Source organism: Clupea harengus, chromosome 16, assembly GCF_900700415.2.
Source record: "Clupea harengus chromosome 16, Ch_v2.0.2, whole genome shotgun sequence".
Lineage (NCBI taxonomy): Eukaryota > Metazoa > Chordata > Actinopteri > Clupeiformes > Clupeidae > Clupea > Clupea harengus.
The window spans coordinates 14,724,026-14,749,669 of record NC_045167.1 but is presented as its reverse complement, the minus strand read 5'-3'; the positions used below and the strand labels follow the sequence as shown (position 1 = coordinate 14,749,669).

General features: G+C 47.6%; 1 protein-coding gene across 2 annotated transcripts in view; it reads right to left on the bottom strand.

Annotated features, from left to right (window-relative positions):
• grm8a (glutamate receptor, metabotropic 8a) overlaps positions 1–25,644 on the bottom strand; it is a 144,248-nt gene that overhangs the window by 78,977 nt on the left and 39,627 nt on the right. For both annotated transcript variants that reach the window (XM_031582567.2, XM_031582566.2), the window contains exon 3: positions 11,121–11,337. In XM_031582567.2, the coding sequence (XP_031438427.1) occupies positions 11,121–11,337 (217 nt within the window). The remainder of the gene's footprint in view (positions 1–11,120; positions 11,338–25,644) is intronic.

The following is a 25,644-nucleotide window of genomic DNA, read 5'->3' as shown; positions in this document are numbered from 1 at the left end:
CCTGGTGAGGGGTTCGTAATTACCATGAGAGTACAGCGCCACTTCATTTGCAACATACTCTCAGGTTGAATAGCCGAGACCACGACAACAGTGAGCTAACACACTGTGCCAATCACTGGACCCTCTCTTTCCCATCCACTGTGTGTAGTGTAATTGGATTGAAAAGCTGTGCAGGCTTAGTTAAAGGGGGAAAAGCGAAAAAGCGTGTGGACAGATATTGCATCCTGCCTTATTTGGACGAGTTGGCCAGTAGCAGTTGGACTCTGGTCGCAGGCCTAGCAGGAAGTGTTCTCGGCCGTCTGTGATCAGCGCAAACACGATCTCTGCTGGTTCTGGTGGTTTGGCAAGAACGCTCTGCAGTGCGGATTATATGTGTGTGTGTGTGTGTGTGTGTGTGAGAGAGAGAGATAGAGAGAGAAAGAAAGCATGTGTGCCTGTGAGAGAGAAAGAGGAGAGAGAGAGGGATACAAAAGTGTTTTCTGATAAATGAATGTGTAGTTCTCATATGTGTGTCTGTGTGAGTGTGTATGTTTTTGTGTGTGTGTGTGTGAGTGTGTGTGTGTGTGTGTGTGTGTGTGTGTGTGTGTGTGTGTGTGTGTGTGTGTGTGTGTGTGTGTGTGTGTGTGTGTGTGTGTGTGTGTGTGTGTGTGGTGTTTGTTTGTATATGTCTGTGTGTGGGTGTGTGTGTGCACTTGCAGTGGGAACAGTTGTCCTCTCCTCCAAAAGCGTCAAGGCCCTTGTCGCGTTCCAAACCTTTCTCCAAGCCAAGCAGGCTTAGTCATCCAGTGGAGTCCTCCAAAACGCAGGCTCTCATTCACTCTGTATCCCTACACACACACACACAAGCCACTCTTGCCACCCATCACACAAAAAAAACCTGTCCAACAAATAGGAATCAGTGGCTCCCAAACCCAACAGGGGAGCCAGCATTGAAACAAAGCCACAGTGTCACATGCTAATTTTGTCTGAACACAGGAGGAGGGAAATCAGCCTGGATGCCAGCATGAGAGTAGGGGTGAGTGTGTGTGCGTGTGTGTGTGTGTGTATGTGTGTGTGTGTGTGTGTGTGTGTGTGTGTGTGTGTGTGTGTGTGTGTGTGTGTGTGTGTGTGTGTGTGTGTGTGTGTGTATGTGTGTGCACTGGCATGAGCCCACACGGGTGAAGGGGGAGGCTAGCGAAGCGACATGGCTGGCCCAAAAAAAGCACCACAGATTGCGACACATATGTAGCCACTAGTAAGCTCGGTGCGGAGCCTACAAAGGCAACGGACGAATCCTTCTCTCATCAGGGCACTTAACCCAAGGGGACGAATGAAAGAACAAACATATACGGTACTCTGATTCTGTTTAGCCACGGTGGCCGAGACAATGGCTGGTACGAGGCGAGGACGGACCAATCTCCAGCCCTGGTTCCAGCATTAACAACCCAACGCCCTCAGGGACCAGAGGCTAGAAAGCTCCCAGAGCCGGATGCCAACCTGATAAGAGAGTCAACAACCTGTTTTGAAGTGAGACGATTAAAAGACACATCCGTCTTGGGGGGGGGGGGGGGGTCTCGCTGACGCCACTGTCAACAAACAGACAATGTCACTGACAGATCCGCGGGAGTGTAAACTAGCAGCTAAACAAGCCCATAATCCCCCTATTATGTCCTGTGTACACAACCACACAAGGAAGAGGAGCGTTTCGAAGCCAAGCCGAAGACAATCTTTGTGCCGACACGCGGCGCTCCCATACAACCCCTCTTTGAATTATGGCTGCCACCAAGGGCAGGGCATGTGCACATATTTGAATAATTAGCTTACGATTCGCGCTGTCCTGCCGAATTCCATGGCAGATTGAATTACGTGGTGCGTCGCTCCAATCAATGTTCTCTCTTTTAAAAGCTTCACGCCCACCCGGAGGTCAAAGGTGCTGAATTACATGCATAAATATACTTTCATGTCTGCCGGCATAGAGAGAGAGAAGGACAGAGAGTGAGAAAAGGGGGGAAGAGTCCTGCTCCAGCACATGTAATATTCATTCCTGACCATTTTATTCCCTTTGCCACCTTTTGTATTTTAAATACTTAATGCTTTTCCTTAGAATTCTCCTTACAAATCAAGGTTCTCCTGCATAAGAACCAAGGTTAAAAGAACAGAGCGACATAGTTAGAAAGCTGAGGTCAAGTTGAGGAACATATAGTGGAATATTTTCATTTGAGGGCAGTTTTTGATATGGCATATAGATGGTGTTGGAGTTGTATCTTTTTATTCAAGCGTATAAAGTTTCTTTCTGAAGATTTAGGAGATGCATTACTGCGGGAGCCAAATGGCATGCTGTGAATTACAGCCCATTCACACATCGCTCCGAAACATCAAAAAGAAAATGATTTAAAAAAAAAAAGATCTATAACACTCTCAACCGTGCAGCCCCATTTAGCCTCCGAGGTGTGGAACGTTCCCTCACCCCTGCTGACACAAGGTGACATCACAGCTGACATGTAAAGCTACACACACACACACACACACACTCACACACACAGTAAGGGGGAGATCATGCTGTCTGATGGTTCCTGACACTCGGTGAAAAGGAAACAAGGAGGCAAAGAGAAAAAGGAGTGCCGACTCAATCAGAGCTGCACTCCTGTGGGAGGGATGTGGTGATCTGCTGTCTCCTGATTGATTCTCCTTGGCAGCATCACAGGTTTGGACGAGGAGATTGGATCAGGGGAGTGTCACTTAGGGGCCTTGATCCGCGACTGATTACAGTTCGCCAATTTACCCGGCCCCTGAAACACCATTAATGGTAATCAAATTGCAGATTTTTTTCGCTCTGCGACCATTCTGTCGCACCTTCTGGACTCTGAGGTGTTTGTCTGTTTTTTCGGTGTCCAAGCACATTGATGAATCTCTCTCCCGCACCCCGTATAAATCACCTCCTGGGCCACAGAGGTTTCGGCGCAGGGCTGAGGAGATACACTCCTTTTTCACCGCATACACTCTGTCTTCCCTGGGAGCTCCCCCACCCCCCCACCGTAAGGCCCCAGTCATAAAACAGCCAATTTATTTTTTTGTAGGGCTTCAGTAAGGTGGCACATAAAATCAAACTAGTGAGAGAATCCGCGAGAGGGAGAAAGAAAGAGAAAGAGAGAGGAGATAGAATATAAAGCCATGTCTGAACCTTGCATAAATTCTGATCCCTCGTCTGAATAATACAAGTTTTCAGAAGTGAGAAACGAGAAGCTTGGGAATGATGAAACTTTTAAATCCACGGTTTTACAACATTTGTTGGTGGGTGAATAAATTACTTGTCAGACGGAGACTGGGGCAAAAATGACTTGTAAAAAAAACTGAAGCGAGCAAAAGAGGGGGAAAAAATGAGTAATAAAATATTTCTCATAGGTTTTACTAACCCCTCATTTGCCTCTTAGGTAAGTCTGTGTGATTTAAAAAAAAATGGTTAATTTTACTCCATTTGTCAATTCACAGCCCTGACAGAATTATATAATTGGTTTTGTGTCGGGCCTTGTGTCGACCACAGGGCATTCACATGTAATATGCAAGAAATCTAATTTAGAAGTTTAAACATAGGGAAGATAAAGTTGAAACATCTTCCAATACTCCAAAAAGCAGGCATACATACCCCCCCCCCCCCCACCACCACACACACACACACACACACACACACAAACACACACACACACACATACTTCTGCATCCCCGCAGAAACCACAAAATGCACAAAAAAATCTCTCACTGATTGTCATCCCTCTTGACCAGCCACTGCCAAGGCCCTTTTACAGTGAGGCCAATTCAGCTGCCCGGGGGCCAATCTGGCCCAAATGAGAGGCTGTGATAAAGAGCTATAGGACGCTCCAGAGCCACGTTTGGGTTGGGGGGTGGGGAGGGGGGAGCACAAAGAGAAGGATAGGGGAGAGATTGATGCGGGCGTCGTAAAGCACTCTTGCAACCTGCAGCTCTGTGCTGCTGTGATATATGGCGGCGGATCACGCCTCCGCACAACACTGGGCAAACACTGATGATGTCAGCCATTTATCGCCTAATGTGTGAGACAGTCCAATCAGTCCCTTTTCAGCGCCGCGCCCCTCAAACGCTGCCAACTGCGCCGATTCATTGTGCTCATTTGTCTTGATTTCCATTCCCTCTGAAAGATGCAGCGGCGTGTACTGTGTCGGCTGTAGGGAAAGACTAGAGCATTGATCTGACAGTAACTGGCTTCAGAGCACTCTCTCTTTCACTTTCTCTTCCCTCACTCTCGCTCTCTCTTTCTCTTTCTTTGTTTTTTTCATCATCATCAAACTCCCTCCCTCCCCTACCAAGTGCTCCCGAGAGGTCTTTGAGTGACATACTGACCCAAGGTCAGGATACACTGGTATCTTGTCATGTTCCACAGGCAGTCCCTGTGGGGCAGTCTCCAAGGACATAAAGACTATGGCCAACTGAAGGGTCCAGAACACGGATGAAAGGAAGTCCTTCAGCTGAGCCACAATGGAATGGTGTGCTTGTCTTTCACTACAGATCATCCTTACATTACTTCATGGTCAGTTGAGCATCCGTAAGAGACACCAACATGCAAGTCCCTATAGGATTTATGAGTGCAAGGAGGTATCAACACTAAAGGGACTTGGTATTGTGGATTGGAAAGGTGGAAGTGTTGTCCTCCTCAGAAAAAAAAAATATTCACACATTATGCTGGTGAGCATGGTGAAGATTTAATGGCCTCTTGTCTCCTTTACTCAGCCTCCTCTGTGGAGAGTAGACACTTTCCGAGCATCTTCAGCCGTTTGGGGACTTAAGTTGTCAGGTTCTTTTAATGACCACTTTTTAGTGCTTCCTGAAATATAGCTCCTGACATTTGCATGAGACTGACTCCCTGAGCGCAGGGTGAGGTAAGAAGGCTAAAGAGCAAGAGAGGAGTATAAAGGTCTCATTAGGACACGCTCTTGCTCCCCTCCTTCCTTCTCTCTCTCTCTCTCTCTCTCATTTTTGCTCTTGTCCCTCTCTCCTCTCTTTCTCCATCCTTACATATCCCCTCTTAACTCTTACTTTCTGACTGTCATTTAAGTGCTTTGGGGAGGTTCCATGAGCACAGACAGAGTGAGAGTGAGTGAGTCTTTTTTCCCCCCAACAAAGATGGAGACGTATGCACTTTAGCTAACAAGCTGTCATTGGAGAGGCAGCGGCACAACAAAAGGACACATCTTGACTTTCATTTAGGACTTAAGCTGAGTGAAGGTGGGAGTCGGGGAGATGCAAAGGAAAGATGGGAGAAGGACACGGAGAAGGGAGAGAGAAAGCATCAGCAACAGCCCCTAAATTACCTCACTTTGTCCTGTGGCTAGTGGTAAGATGCGGAGTGTTGTCACGCAGACGACTGTGTAATCGCCGTGCCGACAGGGTCTTCTTCCAGCTTTCAGAGCCGGCTAATCAGCCTCAGCCCCCGGCCTCCATCTATCACCCTGGCGGCCTGTGATTCATTACAGGCCCTCTAAGTGTCCGCTTTTGGGTTTGCCAACGAGAGATCTGCAATCACATTGCAACCCTGGCAGATGAAAAGAGGGCCTTCCCCCCTCACTAAACCCACCCCACCTTCCTCAAGCCCCATCACATTTGTCTCCTACGGACACTAAAAGGAACAATGCCTGTGGTTGGTGTAGTCGGAGAGCGGTACAGGGGTTCGCTTTCTCCACGATTGATGTTTATACTCAATCTGAGACCATCAATGGTTACAAAGATTTATGGGTGCCCTGTTCTGCCAAGGAAGTCCTTCAGAACCCAGGTGGGCTGGTTGGTCTATTGTTTGGGGATTTGGTTTATTGTTTAGGAATATGATTGCGTAATTTAAATTGTGCAGTCCTAATAAAGTCTCATGGATTCCTGGATTGCATAACCTTTACAGTGACTTTACAGTGCATTCTTGTGTCGCAAGGATATGTGTCATACCTATTCTCCACTGAAGCTTTTCATATTGAGACTGATTGTGTTATTGCTCTTTTGAGCCACACACACAAAAAGAACAAAGAAGATATGAGAATTTCAGTTATTTGTCATTTTCAGAATTGTTTGGGTGCTCTGCCAAGATTCCCTTTAAACCAACCACTTAGAAAATGATTGGCTGGGAGGAAAGCAGTTGACAGCTAAATGCATGGGAGGCACTGACAGTTCTATATGACATCTCAGCCCTTTCAATACCGCTGCTCTTTCATACCACGCAGTCTTTAACAACACAATAATGCCAACATTGGTTTTTGCAATGTATTTCAGCCTTGACATCTCTGACCTCGAAAAATCTGAAGATGCTTTCCACCAGCCTTGAGTCAAGCAAGAGGCACTGAAGCAGAACATTACTGGCGGTAAAGTGCTTTTAGGTTGTGCAGGCAGATTCACACACACTCGCACAAACACCCACACGGCTTGTGTTCCATTGCGAGAAAGAAAATGTTTTTTGGAGGGATAGGAATGGACTGAGCGTGTTATTCCACTCAGTGGCTCCTCTGTCTGAAGAGCACTTTTGAGTTTAACGCCAGGATGGATTGGTCACTTTGGGCAGTGGGAGGTTTCAGGGGTTTGGGTCAACCTGGGGGGTCTGGGAGTGAAGGGCGGGGGAGGGGCTGTTATGTATGAAGTTTCTGGCTTTGTCGACTTTTCCTCTCCAGCTTGTGGGTGTGTTTCCCGAAACGGAACTAATACATCAGGGAAGGCCCTGACGAGACGATGCTATCATCCGTCTGAGTTGTGACAGCTTTTTCAAGAAATTCTGTGTTTATCTGTTCCGAACTTCTATAGCAACCCTCCCTACCTTCCAAAAAGCAAACACACCACACAAACATACACATAGAAACTCACACACACACACACACACATACACACACAAATTCCCATATTTTTAGATTGAAGAAAGCAAGACTGTGTGTTCACAAATCCCATTGAGGGGATTTTCTTGTCTAACACAACTTGACACAAAAGAATAGATGGCGGAAAGCGCGCAGTTTCACCTTGAGACAGAAGCATGTCTCATTAATTGGTAACAAATGTGGTATTTGATGTGTTTTTCCGCCCCTCGTACTCTTGCGCAAGACAATGATGAATAGCGTTGCCATGTACCCTTGATCTTGGCAGCTCATAATCAAGGACAAAGATCTTTAAACCCACTAAACCCACGGCTAAACCTGCCCAGGGGAAGGAGCTGACAGTAAAGGAGATCCCGCGCAGTCTGCAGTGATAAGCTTTTGCACTCCATCTCTCATAAATCAGAATGTTGCGTTCCCTTTCCGATAATAAAAAAGGGGGCTTACCAAATGCAACAGTGCAGGGATGCGATGAATAGAGAGACAACAGCAGCTGCATCTTGTCACGTGTGTTTTTTCACCACACTGATGGATCTAAGAGTGCTCCCTCGTGGGACTTGTACCCGCACTTTGTGACAGAGCTTTGGGGTAGCGTCACAATTCTTTAGGGGAGGCACTGGCTCCCCTAAAGCAATTCTTGGGACTCAACTCAAAATGTCACTTGAAGAACAAAACGAGAATAGCGCAGAGATTAAATCTATTAATGTGATTACAGAACACCTCTCTGGGATTGCTGCTCGGCAGTGTTTTCTCATTTCTCCTCTCGTTTTCTCGTCTTGTCACGACGCCTCGTACCGGATTTCTCCGATTCCAATTGAACTGGGCTGTCTCCGTGCGGCTGTTCTGGGCCAGTGACTAAACCCCTTGTTCCATGATATTATGCAAATGCCTTGCCTTTAATCCGCGCCGGCTTACAGGAAGAAGATGAGGTCGGTGACTGCACAACTCTCTGAAGCACGCTCTCCACATTCACCTGCCCACTGGGGAAGAATCTACCAAAAATAACAGCACCCCTCATTTAATCTATGGACACAGCCTCTCTCTCTTTCACCCCTTTCTCTTTCCCTCTGTTTCTCTCTCTCTCTCTCTCTTTCTCTCTCTCTCTCTCTGACTTGCTCTGCCCACTTAATGGTTCGTTTAGGACTTTAAACACGGGGATACATGCCTTCCCCCTCTGGAGCCCTGAGGTCTCTCTGGCTGAGCTGGCAGTCCGGGCCTGCAGTGGTGTTTCAGGAGCATCTAATTGATTCAGCACGGCGGTCATTAGAGGCAGCTGAGCCGAGTCCAGGCGAGGCCACTCTCTCCAGCTGGCTGCCTTCTGATGTGCGCTGATGAAGGCAAGGAGGGGCTGCCACTGGCCCAACGACGACCGGGGGCGGGGTGAAGGGAGCAGTGGAGCTGTCACCGGACTCTGAAGAGGGGACGGAAATCCTCCATACCCTGACACAAGCCCGGTTGGGGAGAACGGGCAGGGCTGTCAGATGTGGGCGCAGGCGGGGAGTAGTGTCTGGGGAGAGGGATTGGGGCAGCTAGTGGGAGTTTGCTTGTGTCTGGGGAGAGGGATTGGGGCAGATAGTGGTAGTTTGCATGTGTCTGCATAACATCTCCACCCAGTGTGCTAACCCATTAGTCCCACCGACTCTGTATGCTGCCAGACCAAATACAGAATATCTACATGCAACCTAATATTCATAATGCAGGAGGCCTTTGTAAGTCGCTTTGGAGAAAGCCATGAGAAAGCCATAAAGCCATGAGTCACTGTAATACAGCATGTATTTTTTGGATATCTTGGGATCTTCAGCATAGTAATGGCTGTATATACAGATACTGTGTGGCTCGGAGAAGAAACGTCTCTGCCGCTCTTCAGTTGTGCAGCTATATCATAATGTGCAGATGCCCCTACCATCACATGAAGACAGCGATGATGACAGGCTGTGGAACTTTTTGTCAGGCCTCATTAACAGGTTCTAAGCCTGGCAGACAGGCGCGGGGCCAAGGAAGAGGAGAAGCGGACAAAACCGACACGACAAGGCAGGCGACGATGAGCAGAGCGACACAAAAGAAGGGTGGGCGGTTGCGGGGGACCGTGAGTGCAGCGGCCCAATCTGCCCCACTTCTCACGGAGCCCGAACAACAGACAATGAGGTCACATCCATCGCGCTGTCGTTAGCGAGCTACCGCGTCCTTCATCATGGCTGTCGCAGCCAGTTGCGGAGAAAAAGAAGCCCGGCACCACAGCAAACCATCCCGTTTCACGAGGCGGGCTAGTAGCAGGGGGGGGCGAAGCATTCTTCAGCAGAGAGCGTGCAGAAGCTCAATGTCGCGCTCTGACATCTCTGCTCACCCGTCGGATGAAATATATTCCAGAACGCGGCTTGGTGCGCTTCGACAATTCGGTTTGTTTATGGTGGCGCTCCCTGTTGCTGTAGTTATCTATCATGTACGTACACTGCACGGGCCTGCAAATTAATTTGATAATCGAAGGTTAATGCACTTGTCAAGTAAAGGTCAGTCCGAGTTTGATGTATTGTATTTTTCCCAGTTTCTCCGTGCACAGATGGAGCAGAAAGTGCATGGAAATTGCACATTGTTTCCTCCATTAAGCAGACACCGGAAAACAAGAGCCTCATTGTTGCGTGGCTATTGACTTTTCATTCGGCTGTTACGTGACATTAGCGCGGCAGCTAATTGGATGCTTGTTAAGTTCTTTGTCTTTCAGTTTTAATCCACCACTCGTGCTGCAGCTGGAAGACTTGAGCCTGTCATCTGTCTCAAATGGAAAATCTTACACCGAGAGAGGAGGAGGGAAAAAAAAGAAAAAAAGAAATCCCTTCGGCAATCTGGAGATGTGAAGGGGAAGGGAGGGGGAATAGGGGGGTGGGTTGGTGGGGGGGGGCAAGGCACCAGAGAGCGAATGGGAGCAGTCACAGCTCTGCCTAGCACCATCTCTCCCTTCTCCTCATCCATCTCACCCCCACCCCATCCATCCCACACCCCTTCCATTTTCTCACCATCCATTTCCATCCTTTTCTCCATCCACGCCTCCATCCATCCAGTCTTCCTCTCTTACCCCATACTTCTCCCTCCCAACCCCCCACTTCATCTGGTAAAGTAGACAGTGATGTTTCACAAATCACCACACTGACACAGCTCAGTACAACACTGATATATTCCCTCTCAACATGACTGTCGGAGTGCCTGTAAGATACTCTGGGAACCATTAGGTTTCAAACAACAGGTTAGGTGTGTAATAAGGCTGGCGGGCGTTTGCTGTTTATTATCCAACCCCTGTACGCACCACCGATACAGCTCATGAATTTTAAAAGCGTAAAATTAAACACCCCGCTAATAATGTAGCTAGGAGGGATGAGCCTTGCTCCGGGACCACGGTGCCTTAATAACAACTGTTCTTTTCCATCGGATCGAAATGGAGGGGGACAGACTGTCTTAGAGGAAGCGGGAAGGCGAGCAAGCTTAGCAGGCTAGGCTGGCCCCATCATTATCTTACCACTCGATCGGCAATCCCCCAACTCCGGTGATTCCTCTCCTACTTCCTGTTAGCAATTTTTCACTTGCCAACACCCCAGGGGTACCTCCGAGCAGCCGGCCGCCCACCCTCCCACACAACAAGCGCACTTAGCATTCAGGCCACGCGATTTCCAGTGCAGTGTGGCTGTCCTGAAGGCCTCACAGTCAGCTACTGTTTGAAATATCACCATAGTGTTTGGCTCTTCAAGGGCAGTCTATTGTCCTTTTCTGGTGTGTGGACAGTTGATACCGAGATATCCCTCAGCGTGATTGTCCCCTTTAACATCTCCCAACAGACAACAGAATCGGTATCAGCAGAGTTGAGCGGCTCAGAGAGAGCCCGACTGTTTAGTTCAATTTTCTTGGGGCTCATGCCCCTGCCCCTGAGGGGCAGCCCTTGTGCAGATACCTCAAAAAGCGAAAAGAGAGAAAGAGAAACTGAGAGCCCATCCAAGCTACAGCTGTCAATACAAAGCCGTTACAGCGAACTCAAGAGGGCACTAATCCTGTTCGAAAACATTATTTAGAGGAGCTGTCAAACTATGGGAGGATATTTAAGACTTTTGCCAAGAGGAGCTTAATTAGACAGATTGATTTTTCTGTCCAGATGTGCTGGGAAACACATCAGTCAAACATCCTCAACCCACCCCTAAGGCAAGTGAGGCAAAGTGCTCGACCCCTGCACTTCACCCTCCCAGGGGACGCTGCTATGATCATTGTCATGCTTGCAGGAGTATGACTCACCAAGCTCCCTAGAGATCTGGACGAACGCCTCCACGCCGCTCTCGCCGTAGCTGCCCTCCGAAGCCAGTGTGGACACGTAGTTCCATCCCATCGCCGTGACGATGTCCAGCATGGTTTGTGCCTGGTAGGAGTCGGGTGGCACCACTCGGGAGAAGAAGTCGTAGCGGGTGTTGTCGCTAAGGTCCGGCGCTGTCGACGCATAGCTGATCTGAGGAATCTGTGGAGGCAAAATTGGAAAGACAGTTTGAGTTATGACTGGGGACCTCAAAAGAAGATAAATGCATTTTGCTGTCAAATAATGAAAGAAAAATAAGAAAAAAAAGAAAAGGGAAATAGGCCAGGATACAGTAAAATAGTAAATGTAAAGGCATAGTGATAGGAAGAGACAGAGGGTTTCTACAACAGAATGGGGTTACATCAGTACATGGCAGTTAGCCTCAATACTGATGGCCAGCCGGATGGGGCAGAGGACTGTTGACAGAGAGGGAAGGAGCAAGGAGGCAGGCAGGCATGGCTCATAAGCAAGAGGTTTAGCTAATGGACTTTGGGGTGGAGGTGGTTGAGTGACAGATTGATTTCTCTAGAGGGAAGAGACAGAGGGTGAGAGAAAGAGAAAGAGAGAGAGAGAGAACAGAGAGAGAGAGAGAGAGAGAGAGAGAGAGAGCGTGCCTGCGGTCTGATTTATTTCGTATTCGTCAGCAGGTCTCAGAGCTTCAGACTCCACTCACGTCTCCCACACAGACGTCTGTAAGTCCAAACACTGCTGATGAATCCACGTTGCCAAATCATCGGCTAGACCGTTTGGGGGGGACTGTTCATATCGTTTCATTTTTCTTCTTTCCTATTCGACACTGACGTGCGCTCCGAAAGAATTCCACTGTCAGCTCCTGCTGAGAGCGGTTTTGCGAGCTGTGGCCCGACACGCTGCCTGATTTCGCCAATTTCTTTATTTATTTCTATTGATTTAGATGTAAAAAATCTGTTTCTTGTTCTTTTCTCACAGGTCTCGCTGCACACTGCAGCTTTGTGAGATGTTCCTTGGGCTGAGCAACCACTTACAACTGTCAGTGCACATCATACGGGCCAGACCTCCCATCTTGAGCTGCCCCACTTTTTGGCCTAAGAAATGCTTCAGCTTGACACTACGAGGCCTGTGGAAGCTAGGGATGCGGACTCTAGCACTGTACTCAACCTTGTGGCAAGGCGATGGGGGGTGTCTCTCTGTTTGGAACACTTCTCATATTCCAGAAAGTTCCAGCTGGAATGAGGTCAGAGTGAAACAGGTGGAAACAGGCCATCAGCTGAACACATTGTCAAACTGGTGAGCTCCCCTTGCTGTTTTTTCTTTTTGGGGGAGGGGGAGATGGGGTAATATCCAACAGAAGACCAGTCATCCATTCAGGGTCTAGACTCACCGCTGTCATAAACAGATTCGCCTGAGTGGATATGATGTTCACACATCCTGTGGTTTCCCTTTTATCAAAGCTAAGCCAAGGACACACATCACAGAAACCACCAGTGTACTGCAATACTGACATGTAGCATGAGGGATATATACACTTTATTTTCACAACATCTCCATACTCCACTTCTCCATAAACACAAGAGTAGGTATCAAGGTTAATCAAAGTTTATCTGTTTGTTTGTTTCCTTTCTTTCCACACTTCCATCTGTTACTGTGTTCCTCCACAGTTTGGTTCACAGCTGTGAAAAATATATAGCAGCCTGCTGCCATACACCATTTGTCATTGTATAATGACTGCTTTTAAGGATCTTGTGATGACTGTTTCTCAACTCTGGGTTGACCTACTGCAGTTTGTCTCTGTCACCCGGCAATTTGTGCCAGGCATCATGGCACGTATGACCTTCAAGATCAGTAAAGAAACCCCATGAGATGTAATCAGACTAGTTCAGCCTGTAGTGTACTTTTTTAAGTGAACCCTGGCATCTTTGGGTGTCACAGCTATTATATGTAAGTATATGAACAAGTCCCACCCACTTTAAAATGATTAACACAGAGGAGAGAGAGAGAGAGAGAGAGAGAGAGAGAGAGAGAGGATTATGTCTGTACAACATCAGTCTACAGGCATATGCTAACAAAGTCACAAAAACAAAGACAATTTGACTGACTGCTGGCTATTCTGCTAGTCAGTTAACTTGCTGGCTAACTATATGGCTAGCTGGTTCATACCTGGCTACAACAAGTGGTGTAACAAAGGTGTTTTTATGGTGCTATTGCAAGCCATTGCAGTGGTCTTTAGAACATTTTGTGGCAACAAGTTGCTTTGTGTCAAGTAGTTGCAGATTGTCTCAACGTCAATTTTTGGTCTGAACTGGCCTTTAGGCTTGACATTAAACTAACGCAAGAAACTAACAGTGGCATTGATCAGTCAGTCCCACACACAGACGAAATGATAAACAATCATGCACACTTCAACCAGACACAAACCTTAACACAACCTGAATTATTTAGGCAGAACAACAACGAACTGTGTCAACAGCAGTCTCCTGCCCTGCACCATGCTGGGTGGCTACACAACAGTCTCTGTTCCGTTAGCCCGCCCCAGTCTCTGTTCCGTTAGCCCGCCCCAGTCTCTGTTCTGTTAGCCCGCCCCAGTCTCTGTTCCGTTAGCCCGCCCCAGTCTCTGTTCCGTTAGCCCGCCCCAGTCTCTGTTCCGTTAGCCCGCCCCAGTCTCTGTTCTGTTAGCCCGCCCCAGTCTCTGTTCCGTTAGCCCGCCCCAGTCTCTGTTCTGTTAGCCCGCCCCAGTCTCTGTTCCGTTAGCCCGCCCCAGTCTCTGTTCCGTTAGCCCGCCCCAGTCTCTGTTCCGTTAGCCCTCCCCAACACGTTACAGTATGTACTTCCGTTCTTCCGTTAGCCCACTTGTACTATGCAGATGGAAATGTTTTGATGCATAACGACTCAAAAATCAAAGTATGACTCATCAAATCTAAGTAAATACCACAGTATAGGTACCAACAATGTAATCTCTTTGTAAAGTAAGAGACTAGAGTAGACTAGTAATGGCACTTAATAAAAAGGTCCAAAAAAAAAACTGTGTATTTGCATATAATTATCAATCACATTCAAAGTTCCATATTTTCACATTTAACTTGCTGATTAAGTGGTGGTTTCATTAGAGGGGACATGTTAATGGTAATAGTAATTTATAATTTATGGAAAATGTGGTGGAGTAACAGGTATGATTAAAATAACCCAGCACACATACTGTACTTAAAAACAGTGATTAACTGAAATGCCTCTTAGATTGCGTAACATTGTAGATAAAGAAAGAGAAATTCAGCAGTGTAGCTGTTCTTGACACACTCCAACCCTTGCACCTGGAAACTCCTCAACAAGGTTCGGCAGCACATTAATATTGTTCTAGCCCGGGGTTGCCTTAAACACACAATCTGTGTCTCAGCCATCTCTTTACTTTCAAATCTCTCATTCCATCCTTAATCCGTTCTGTTGGCATGCTGGATCTAACAAGTGGAAACAATTGGCTGGTCACATCTATTTTAAAATAACAGTTGGTGTTCCAAGTTCTGTAGTGTGGTTGCTACAGGGATAAAAAATGTTTAAAAAAGAAATGAAATATTGAAAAGTTAAATGTTTTCCCACAACCTGCTTGAATAAGTGTATGACACCATGTAATCATATTGCATATTGCTGTTTGCTGGATACTTTACAGTGGTAAAGTAGTAAAACAAGTCATAACATAAATAATGCCATACACTGGTAAAGCACATACAACTATTATTTTGTCATTATTTATGAGAGAGTGCAATATACCCTTAATATGCCACGACTAAAGGTGTTGTTGGTGCAACACAATGCAGAGTGTCATAAATCCCCTTGGTGTGGTGTATCTAGCCTCCAGCATCTTGAATTCATAACTAGGCTGCCAGCTATTTATGAAATATTTAACCATGATTTCAACCAAAACAGCTGCACTCTCCATGTCTTTGTTTGCTTAGCCGAACCTCCAGCTAGCCCACCCCAGAACCTTGTTAGTTCCACAGACATTTTAACTCACCAGCAATTGGCTGTACAATCTCACAAGTCTTTCCAGTCAGCAGCTGGCATACAACAATACAAGAGGTGAAGTTCTCACCATATAAAATCTCACAGTACTGGTAGTTGTTCATAATGGAAATGGAACAATGGATTACACTGAGAAATACAGTATGTGGGATACTCTAATAACTTTCCTTCACTATTAACTTCCTAGATAGAATACAGTAACTCCTGATATAAACCCATCATTTTTTGAAAGGATTATATAATTCCATGCAAACGTCCCTCAAGTTTACATACAAGTTATCCATGAATAATGCATGTATGGCAGATAAACAAATAATAAAAAAGGCAAAGAGGTCAAGAGACATAACAGGCAGTGGAGCTGCACATTGCTTTTCGTCAGGATAGATTTAGATGGAGGAATATCCATTTCAAAGGCAATGGGGGAGTTTCATGAATATGTAGCGGTTATTCTTGGTACGTCCTTACATGTACCACACCAGATGACAGATTCGGGATGACGGTTCAACCATTTGATTTTTATCCATTTTGAGCCCGATATTGCAAAAACACATGGTGGATTCCTTTTTAATAAACATGTGCGTCATCAACATCGTATTTACTCCCAAAGAAAAGGAATTACACTGATAGTCACCAAAACTGCCCAAAGCTGAGTCAGAGCAACTGGCAAGGACCTTGGTTTGCGAAAATAACTTTTGCAGTAACATATGTATCAGGGACAATAACACTTGAAAATCCTCTCCATTTCAATTTCGCTAATCAGCTTTCAATTAAGCTGATTAAACAAGCATCCTTTCATCTTCCAGGGCCTTCCGAGCAATGATCTTGATCTATCACTATTACGGGAAAGTTCAGTGCTTCAATTAAGCATCTAATTCAATACTGCTGCAGGTCGACATCTGCTAATGCACAGCATAAAAGCAAATAACTGAATAAACATACCCACACCAATAACATTGTGAGAAAAAATCTCATCAACCCATAAACCCAATGGAGGACATTGTCACCCGTGTGTTTCTTCGTAAAAACTCCCATTTTTATCATCTTACAGCGTGACCTGGTTGCAGCATTGGAACAGGGAAAGGATTGGAGTGTGGTGATGTAGAGTGTGGAACAAAGAGTTTTATGTGATAATGACATGAGATAACTCTGTTCATTTCCTCTCTGTGTGTGTGTATCTGTGTGTGCGACGAGGGGGGGGCATAGATTGTTGGTCAGTGTCTGTGTGTGTGTGTGTGTGTATCTGTGTGTGGGGAAAGAGGGGCAGGGGGAGGTTGTTTGTCTGCGTGTGTGTTGTGGGTGGAGGGCCTGCGCGGCGTACCGATTTAGCGGACACTGCCCTCGCCACATTATAGGGGCCGCCGCTTAGAGAATCGGCGGGAGTCTGCAGAGAATGAGTGGGCCTGAACGTGTCTGGGACCGCGAGGCCAGCGGAGGCAGCCTTGGAGAGAAGAGGCCATACATCAAACGCTGAGGGCGCATTGTCTCAGCTGCCTCACGTGCAGAGAGCGTCTGAGACCCGAAAATAGAAAAGGGAAAATAATCAAAGCGACTGAAAAAGAGAGACAGAAAAAGAGGAAGAGAATGAAAGAACTACAAAGAAAAAGACAAAATTGAATAAAGCTAAGCGGAGCACGAGGACCAGCGAGGGCGGGGGTGGGGGGTGGGAGCAGGGAGCTGGCGGCCCATCATGCAGCACGTGAATCTCTCTCATGAAGCAGCTTTAATCTCGAGCGGGGGGCTGGAGACAGCGAGGAGCACGCAGTGGGAACCCGCCTCGCCTGTCATCGGGTGCACGCTGAGCCTGCGCAGTGCTTGATACTGATGTTTTTTTTGGGGGGGGTGGGGGCGGAGGGGGCTGGGAACGGACCCGTACTTGCAGATCCTGGCCCTGTGCCCCTTTCTGGTCCTCAGCGTGTCATGTAGGCGCTAATGAAGCTGTCGGGCCGGGGAACGCAGGGCCGGTCTGATAGATGGGGCTCTGACGATGCTAATTAACCCCACCGTAGACCTTTATTGTGAAACACTTCAGTGGAGAAGGGCAGACATGCGTCATTATAAAAGGAGTGAGAGAGCATAAACGCGCACACACACGTGCACACTACACTACAAAAGAACAGAAAGAGCTCTAAAATAATCCACCCACAGATCATTATATCGACATTGATTATGCTTTTGGAGATGAGCAACCAAATTACCTCTCTCTGATGAATTCTTGAGACTAAGACGCATGCGTGTGTATGTGTGTAGGTGGGTATGTGTGCAGATGTTTGTGTGTGTGTGTGTGTGTGTGTGTGTGCGTGTGTGTGTGTGTGCTCGAGATAAGGGAAGCGGTAGATAGGCGCAGCGTGTGTCTCCACCCATACGTGGGATGTGAGATCAAAAGCAGCACGCAAACTCCTCATTCTATCAAAGTTCATTCTCCTCTCCCATCTCCAACTCCTCATAACCATTTTAATTGCTCATAAACAATATTATTATTCTCCACTCTTTGTCTGCAGCAGAGTCGAGGTAGAGGGGGGTGGGGGGTACTCTCCATTTTTTTGCTAGGGCACGCACAGTTCTTCTCCCGCATTCCAATCGCCTCGGGTAACAGAGTTCTGGAACACTCCGGTTGAGTTCGAGCCACAATTAATGTGTGACTCCAGCCAGATTAATCAACCCCGGATAGCATCCACCCCTCAGCCGCCTCGTAACGATCAAGTCACCTCTGATTACTTTCACACTTAGTTGGCTGGCAAAAAACCCAAACCCATTTCATCGGAGGTCCTCGAAAACTATGCGGTACACTGAAAATATCTATATTTTTTATTTCTTTTACTGAGGTTTGATATATGTTGCCGCAAAGTGTGTGCTCCAGAAAAAAAAACAGCGGAAAACAATTGACAGGTGAGGGCAATGAGTTGCCTCTCCAATAACACCCAAAAGTGTCAGTCTTGGCAGGCAGGCCGACACTGATAAGACTTTAATATCAAATACAATAAAGGAGAGTATAGCAGAGGGGTCCAGCAGTCACCGGGTGTCAGTCTAACTTCATCTCACCTCATTTTACCTGCAGCAAAAGCCAAACGACCCCCCACCCAACATGAACCTGAAGCCCGTTTGCCAGCAGAAATGTCCAAAGTGGCTATCAGAGAAACCCCCACCACCTCCCGCCCACCGTGTTGCTGTTTTGGTTCGTTGTTGTTGTTTATTTTCTTGGCGGCATCGTGGGACGCTTGAAATGATTGCAAAAAAACAAACACACTCTCGCTCCTTCATGGCTCGTTGTCAGAATTGAGGACGGCACTACTTCGGCACGATGGAAAGCCCGAGTCAAACCCAATTGCAAACAAGGTCACCAAAGGGGCTTGGTTGAGGGAAGGAGGGGAGGTGGGGGGGTTCGTGGTTGGTGGGTGAGGGGGGTGCATTGGCTGATTGGTGAGTGGAGTGCCTGCTCAGCTCCGTGGACACGGCATGATCCCTTTGGAAAGCTCCAGCGCTCTGTTCAAACAAGCGTGCAGAGTACTCCCGGCCAGGGCAGCCTGTCAATAAACAAGCCACTCAAATAAAGCGCTCGACGTCGACCGGGCTAATCCTGGACAGCAGACAACTCACTTTCCCCCTGGAGTAAACTCATCAAAATGACATTGAAATAAGCAAAAGGGCTTCAACCTCATGTCAGGTCCAACGACTTACGCTGAGAAATCTTTAGCGTCTACCACAAAGAGGCAGCATTAGATCTTTCACAGAAATGTAAAGGGCTTTTGCTCTGTAGTTTTCCTGGAGGGGAGTAGAGAGCAGGATGTCATCGATAAGATCACAGAGGTGCCATGTTGTTAAAACTACATTTCCCACTCCTGACTCATCTCACTCTCTCAGGCCGAGTTAAAAGCTTTCTTATCTTAGCCACCAAATGAGCAAGATCACACGTGGGCGTTATATGATACGTGCCAGTGAATGCTTTGAATTTCAAATGATTGTGAATTGCAGTGGGTTGATACAAGACAAAGAGACAAAGACGGAGCAGGGGGAAAAAAAAGGAAGAAATGGAGAAAAAAACATGCATCTCTTTCAGATTATGCTGGTTGCAGCACTGGAAAAGTGGTGAAATGTTGACATGAGGAGGATGTAGCTTTGATGTCTGACGGGCCATTTTTTTCTCCTTGATGCTCCACAACATTGGAGCGCAGCATATTCACAGAGCATCGGTGTCACATAATTTAAAGCACGGTGGCTGATGCTGTGTGACAGTGCCTACCAGGGGACTAGCAGCCAGAGTTTGCTGGGCTCCGGACCAAGGGGAAATGACAGCCAAGCCCAAAACACAGTCCTCTTATCCTGTTTGCCAAGAGAGTGCCAGGAATACCCAGTCAGACAAACATGCCAGTGCCCATGAACCCACGAGTTCAGGCCCGACCGAGGCTTCCGTTTCCACCGAGGATTCCTAAGCACCATTTGGCTTCCAAATGTCACCAAGCAACTGGTCATTTCCTCATCAATGAGCCGGAACGTACACACGCGCGCTCGTCTGGGCTCAGTGGTAATGACGGTGTCAGGGACGTGATTGCAGGGCAGAATGCATCCCAGCCTTGCCCGCTCTCAGCATGCCATCCTGTTGTGTCCCCGCTGGCCTGGCAAGTGTCCGCGACCGCGTCAGCGGAAGACGAGGGTTTCATTCGTCATCCGGACAGGCCCTTTGGACGCCGCAGCCAGACCTGTTGTCGTCAGCATCGGATGGCAGATTCGTGACGATGGACGGATGGACCAGAGGAAGGCAAACTGGCATTCGCGGAGACAGAGAGAAGGGCAGGGGAGGACAGACGGGCTGTGTGCCACGTGGAGGCGTGGCGGCTGTAGCTACGACGGAGGAGCTGTGGCAGGACGAAGGAGAGCCAGAGCCGTAGCTTGCCGCGGCAATCATGTCGGATTAGTGACAGCGTCAGACAGTCTCACTGGCAGGATTGCTCCCAGAACTCCACTGGCCCGTCACGTCACGTCTCTGCTCCTCAGCAGAGCAGCTTAGCCCACCTGTGGCCATCGTCTGGAACGCTGGTATTATGGCTTGTAGTGTGTGTGTGTGTGTGTGTGTGTGTGTGTGTGTGTGTGTGTGCCTCACTGGGATATGAGCACACTGCTTTAATGTCCCCCTCTGAGAGACGCATCTATTTAACATCGCATGCAGAGACAATATGTGACAATTACCATTTCTACCAAAACGGGGCTTTCAGCTAGCTAATTGCTCCGAATATGTGCTCACTGCTGGCATAAAAGAATATTACCTCGCTCCTCTCTCAACCCTCATGTGGATGGCCCGTTTTTTCCTCTTTCATATTCTGTTTCATTTTCTCTTTTTTTTGTGATGACCTGAGAATTGGCTCCCCATCACAGTGCCTCATATTCCCCTCTGCATCAGTAGCTGGCTGGCCTACTGGCTGGCAGACAGACATTCAGTGCACCTGCGACTCCTCCCCTTCGCGCCTGTTGAAAGCCACTCTCTGCACCCCCTGAGACAGGACGGAGCAACAGTGCAGTGAAAAAAAACAGGGCATGCGACTCTAGTTCCCCCTTTACCCACCTGCCTTGGCAGGTCGTTATTCATCGCAGCTCAGTGCGAAAGGTGGAGGCAGCGAGTGGTGGTAATTAGCCAGCAGCACGCAGTGACTAATCGCCCAAGCCCCAAACGAGCACGGAACGCAGTCGCATCTGACTTCGACTCCTGTTCGTGACACCATCTCTCAATCAGCACGTTTAACCCTTGGGGGGGGGGGGGGTTCTCATTGATTGCCTTTCAGTGGAGGACTGTGCCGCAGCGATTGCTAAACAAGGCCAATCAAAGGGCAGCCTGTGTTGTTGTTGTTTGTGTTCACTGAATGTCCTCTGAAAAGCTTTTGTGTTATTGTGAATAATTATGACAGCTGCTGCGCGCAGGCGCATTAGCCTAGCTGATTACAATTCATTTGTGGATGTTCAAAGCAAATATCTAGCACTTCACTACCCAATATCTTGTGATGTAAATGTTCAAACTTCATGCATTTGACACCCTGCATCACTACCACATTGTTTGAATGCATGCCAAATTGCGTGAGATTTCATGCATAGGGGGCGCTGCAACTGACACATTTCAATATCTTAAGAATTTTGTATGCTTGGCTACATTTGCTCACATCTCATACATTTCCATTTGGCTCACTCAACAAAATGGCCGTCAATGGCTAATCAAAATTCAGCACCCAATACATGCCTGTGTGAATGGCCAATCTTAATGAAATTTTGTAGGCACATTCATAATGGCATATAGAAGCTATTTACCCAATCTCAAACAAATCAGTTATGTAATGTTGCTACAGCCTCTGCCACATTCTTCTTTGTAAATAAATGCCTAGTACAGTTATACAAATATTGTTGCTTATGTACAGTATACATGTAAAGATTTATCACAAGAATATATCTGTAATATAGTCACACTCATCCTCATATTCACTACACAGGTTGCAAAATCATTTAACGCAACTCACAGGTACTGCTTCACCACCTATCAGTATACAGCCACCACATCTACAAACTATAGTTCACTAAGAATAAGATATACAACAAACGTTTTAGTCTATTGTTGACAGAAACCTAATCGCCCAAGATAAAACACTTTTCTTGGAATGGAAAATTCCTTGTTATTTCATTTAATTCTTGCTCATCCTCTTACTTTATGTCATATTAGGCACCGCTATGCGGTACATCTAATTTATATGTAATTTTCCTAGTCCACTCTAGTATTGTGAAGATATTCTAAAATCCATTTGCACAGCTTGTGGTTTCCTAAGCGTCTCAGAACCAAGGAGGCATTTAAGAGCACAAATAGGCCCTCACCACTTTCCAAAATTTCACACAGGTTAAACTCTGCTGCTTCGCACCACTGAAATGGTAGTGAAACTGCCTCATCATTCATAGGATATGGCATTATGCCGCAATATTTTTCCACCAGCGTTCAGCAGTTTGTCCAAATGTGGCATATCGTGACTCGCTAATTGTACCAGAGTGGCCTCATGGGATGGGTGATATTTTTGGTATTTTTAGAGCTCCACCCCCCACCATGCTCCAAGCTGGCTCTAGCCCACTTCATAAGGCCCCCCTACGCCGGTCCAACAGAAGCTAGTCACAGACCTCCTCCCCGCAACCTCCTGTGGGAGCCTCATGCTGTTCCCTATTCCCTGCCTGGTGCCAGATAAGTGCGATGTCGGTTTGTGCACCACCACACTCTCTGCATGCTGTCCCCGCCGAGGTGTCCATCAGGTTCCTCCTCCTCCTTTGATTCCTCCTCCTCCTCCCCTGCCACACGTCACTCTCAAACACTCAGAACATGCCCCCTCCCTCCGAGCCCACCCCCTCAAAACTTTACTGTTACAATTTGTAATCTTATTTGGTCACATAAGTCCCAATGGGGATTTGGGGAAAGGCATAGGGGGCTGTTTGGACATGGCTGACCTGTAGACAGGTAGAGGGCACGGGTGCCGTGACTTGGGCTGATTAAACGGGTGAGTGACAGCATAAACTACACCATGGCGGCAAAACAGCAGCACCACCACCACCATGGAAAAACAAAGGCAGAAAAGAAAACACCACTGGGACCACTGGCAACTGGTCTCTAATGCAAATGTTACACTTGGCTCTTGTTATCCTTAATACAAAGGGCAGTCCCCCTCAGGCACGAGGCAACATAATCAGCAGCTGATATGTTGTTTACCACAGAGGCTGGACTCAGAGGGCACCACACAAATATCCCCCCTTGTCACATTAACCTCCTTTTCCAACAGGCATTGAGCCTCTTAATGTCCACAACAATGATAAATTATGAATGATTAGCTGTTGCCTTGGGTCCAGGCTGAAGACTGACAGCCCTCTCTACCCTCTCTGCATACCGATGCCAGCTGTCAGGCCTTTGTGCCACTGTTGACCAAGAGGAGGGACCCGGGGGGGGGGGGGGGGGTGGCGCCAGTGCTGAGGGGAAAGTTAATTAGCTCGTCCACACAAGTTGGCCACATTTTGCTGTCTGCTCCAGGCTAGCTAGGGGTTGAGCGAAAGGCTCCCGGTCTGAACGCCTCTGCTCTGGGCCTCTGACAGATCACAAATCAGCCGCTGTGGTCCTTGACTCAGGGGTCTGATGTGATAATTGATAATGATGTCCTTGTGAGGCTCCCTGGCTCTGCCCAGCGTATCAATGAGTTGCCCCACAGTGGGGACTGTAGCTTTCCCCAGGAGCGCTCCACAGCTGGGCTTCCGTAGAGCCTATTTTCTATTCTATTCTATCCTCTCTCTCTCTCTCTCTCTTCCTCTCTCTGTCTCTCTTTCTTAATCTCTCTCTCCATCTGTGAATCATTCAATTCCATACTTCATCCTGCTCTTGAGTTGCTGTGTTTATTTTACATACCGGATCAATCAAACACTCATCTCCATTCTGTGTCTTGGCATTTCAGTTCCATCTCTGTTAGTTGTGTTATTTTATCTCAGTATGATTTGTCTCGTCTCTCATCTCCCCTCTCCTGGCTTCAGTGCCCCTGTGTGTCAGCGCCGACGCAGGGAGCGCTTTTGTCTGTCATCTCTTCGTCTTCTGCTTCTCTCTCGCCTTCTCATCCCTCCCTCCCTCCCTCCCTCCCTGTCTCTCTCTCTCTCCCCACTCTCAGACCCCCTTCCTAGCCAAGCCTCCATCTGTGTTTCACTCCCCTCCTTCATCCTATTTGCACCTCCGTCTCGGTTGCTCTCTCATTCTCCCTCTCTCTCTCTCTCTCTCTCTCTCTCTCCTGCCACTCTTCTGCTTTTTCTCCCTTAGCTTATTTGCTCCTCTCCCTCCCTCTTTCTCACGCCATTCACCTCTCATATTCTCTCTCCCCCCCCCCCCCCCCCACCGTATTAAGTCTCTCTCGCTCTTCCCCCTTCTTCAGTATTTCGCTCTCTCTCTCCTTCACTGTCCTCATACTCTCATCCTTTTATTACTCTCCCTTTCTTTTCCCCTCCCCTCTGTCTCACTCCCTCTGTTTCTTCTTCTCCTCCCTTGCTCTCTCTCTCTTTCTCTCTCTCTCTCTCTCTATCTCTCTCTCTCTTTCTTTCTAGTTCACTGAGTACCAGCAGGGGTCCCTTGGGACTGTCAGCATGTGCCATGGTAACCCAATCATCCCTCCCTCCCTTTTGGAGTTCACTCCATCACAATGAGCCTCTATCCCTCCATATCTCTCTCCCTATCCCTCCATCTCCCTATCCCTCCATCTCTCTCCCCCACCATCTTCTCCTCCTTCTCACCATCTCTCTCTCTCCCCCCATCATCTTCTCCTCCTTCGCACCTCTGTCCATCCCCACCACCCAACCCATCTATATGAGGGGGATTTTATTGCTCACCTCTCAATCTCTTTAGCAGTGTGTTAGAAATCAGGAAAACCCATAAGTGAAATATGGGGTGTATATTTTGATGTAGAGCCCATGACTAAATTATGCATTAGGGTTCTACAACTGTGTCAGACTGCCTGGAAGAAGTGAGATGATTAAATTTTTTTTTACAGGCGTTTCAGGCTGCAAAATGAGGTTAGTATTGGAGGTGTCAAGTCTATGACTGATGCTGTGGAAGGTGGTATATTCAATGTGAAGTTTTCTATATAAGGCTTCTTTAGATGATCTCCTAACTAGATTAGACCATAGAAAAGTAAGAAAAGAAGTCGCGGGCATCTATCACCACCAATAATATGATAGGCAATCAAACTCTCCTCCAGTGCTGCAAGCTTGTTTCCCCCTAGTCCGTCATATTCAGCACCTGCGACCTCTGCTTGGTCATTATTGCTGTCTAGTCCCTCCTGCCCATTATTGGAAAGCCAGTAAACTCTCCGTCTGAATCATATCCACGCCACGCTCTACAGATGAGGACCGTCAAACACAAAGCCAAACTAATAAAGAGAGAACGGGGGGGGGATCAGAGGTTTTATTTTCTTATACAAAACGTCCTCTTGACGAGAATCAAAAGCAGCTCTGTGCTTTCCAGGCTGGCAGCTGTTTTAAGGGGGTTCACGGACGTAGCCTGCGCGAGCAGCTCAAACGCTTTTCAACAACTCTTCAGCCGGGCAAGAACAAAAAAAAAAAAAATGCTGTGTCCTAGGATAAAAAAGAACATATCGCCGTCTCCTCATCCGCTGGATTCATGTGCTTCAGCGCAGAAATAGCAGTGGAAAGTTCCAACTCATCACTATTGTGGGAAGATGAGAGAGAACGGGCATAGAGGGAGAGAGAGGGAGAGGGAGAGAGAGAAACAAAGAGAGAGTGGAAGAGGAGGAGGAGGAGGAGGAGGAGGAGAGAGGATATCACGATGTCTCTGCCTGCCTGCCTGCCCGCTGTCTGGCTGCGAGACGGTCTCCGGGGGTGAGAGGTGTAGGTCAGCTCCTCTTAAAAACACACATTGTGATGCAGCGCACAAGGGCTCGCCAGCCATTGTAAAGTGCCTCGTGAGCTTCGTGATTCTCAGAGAGG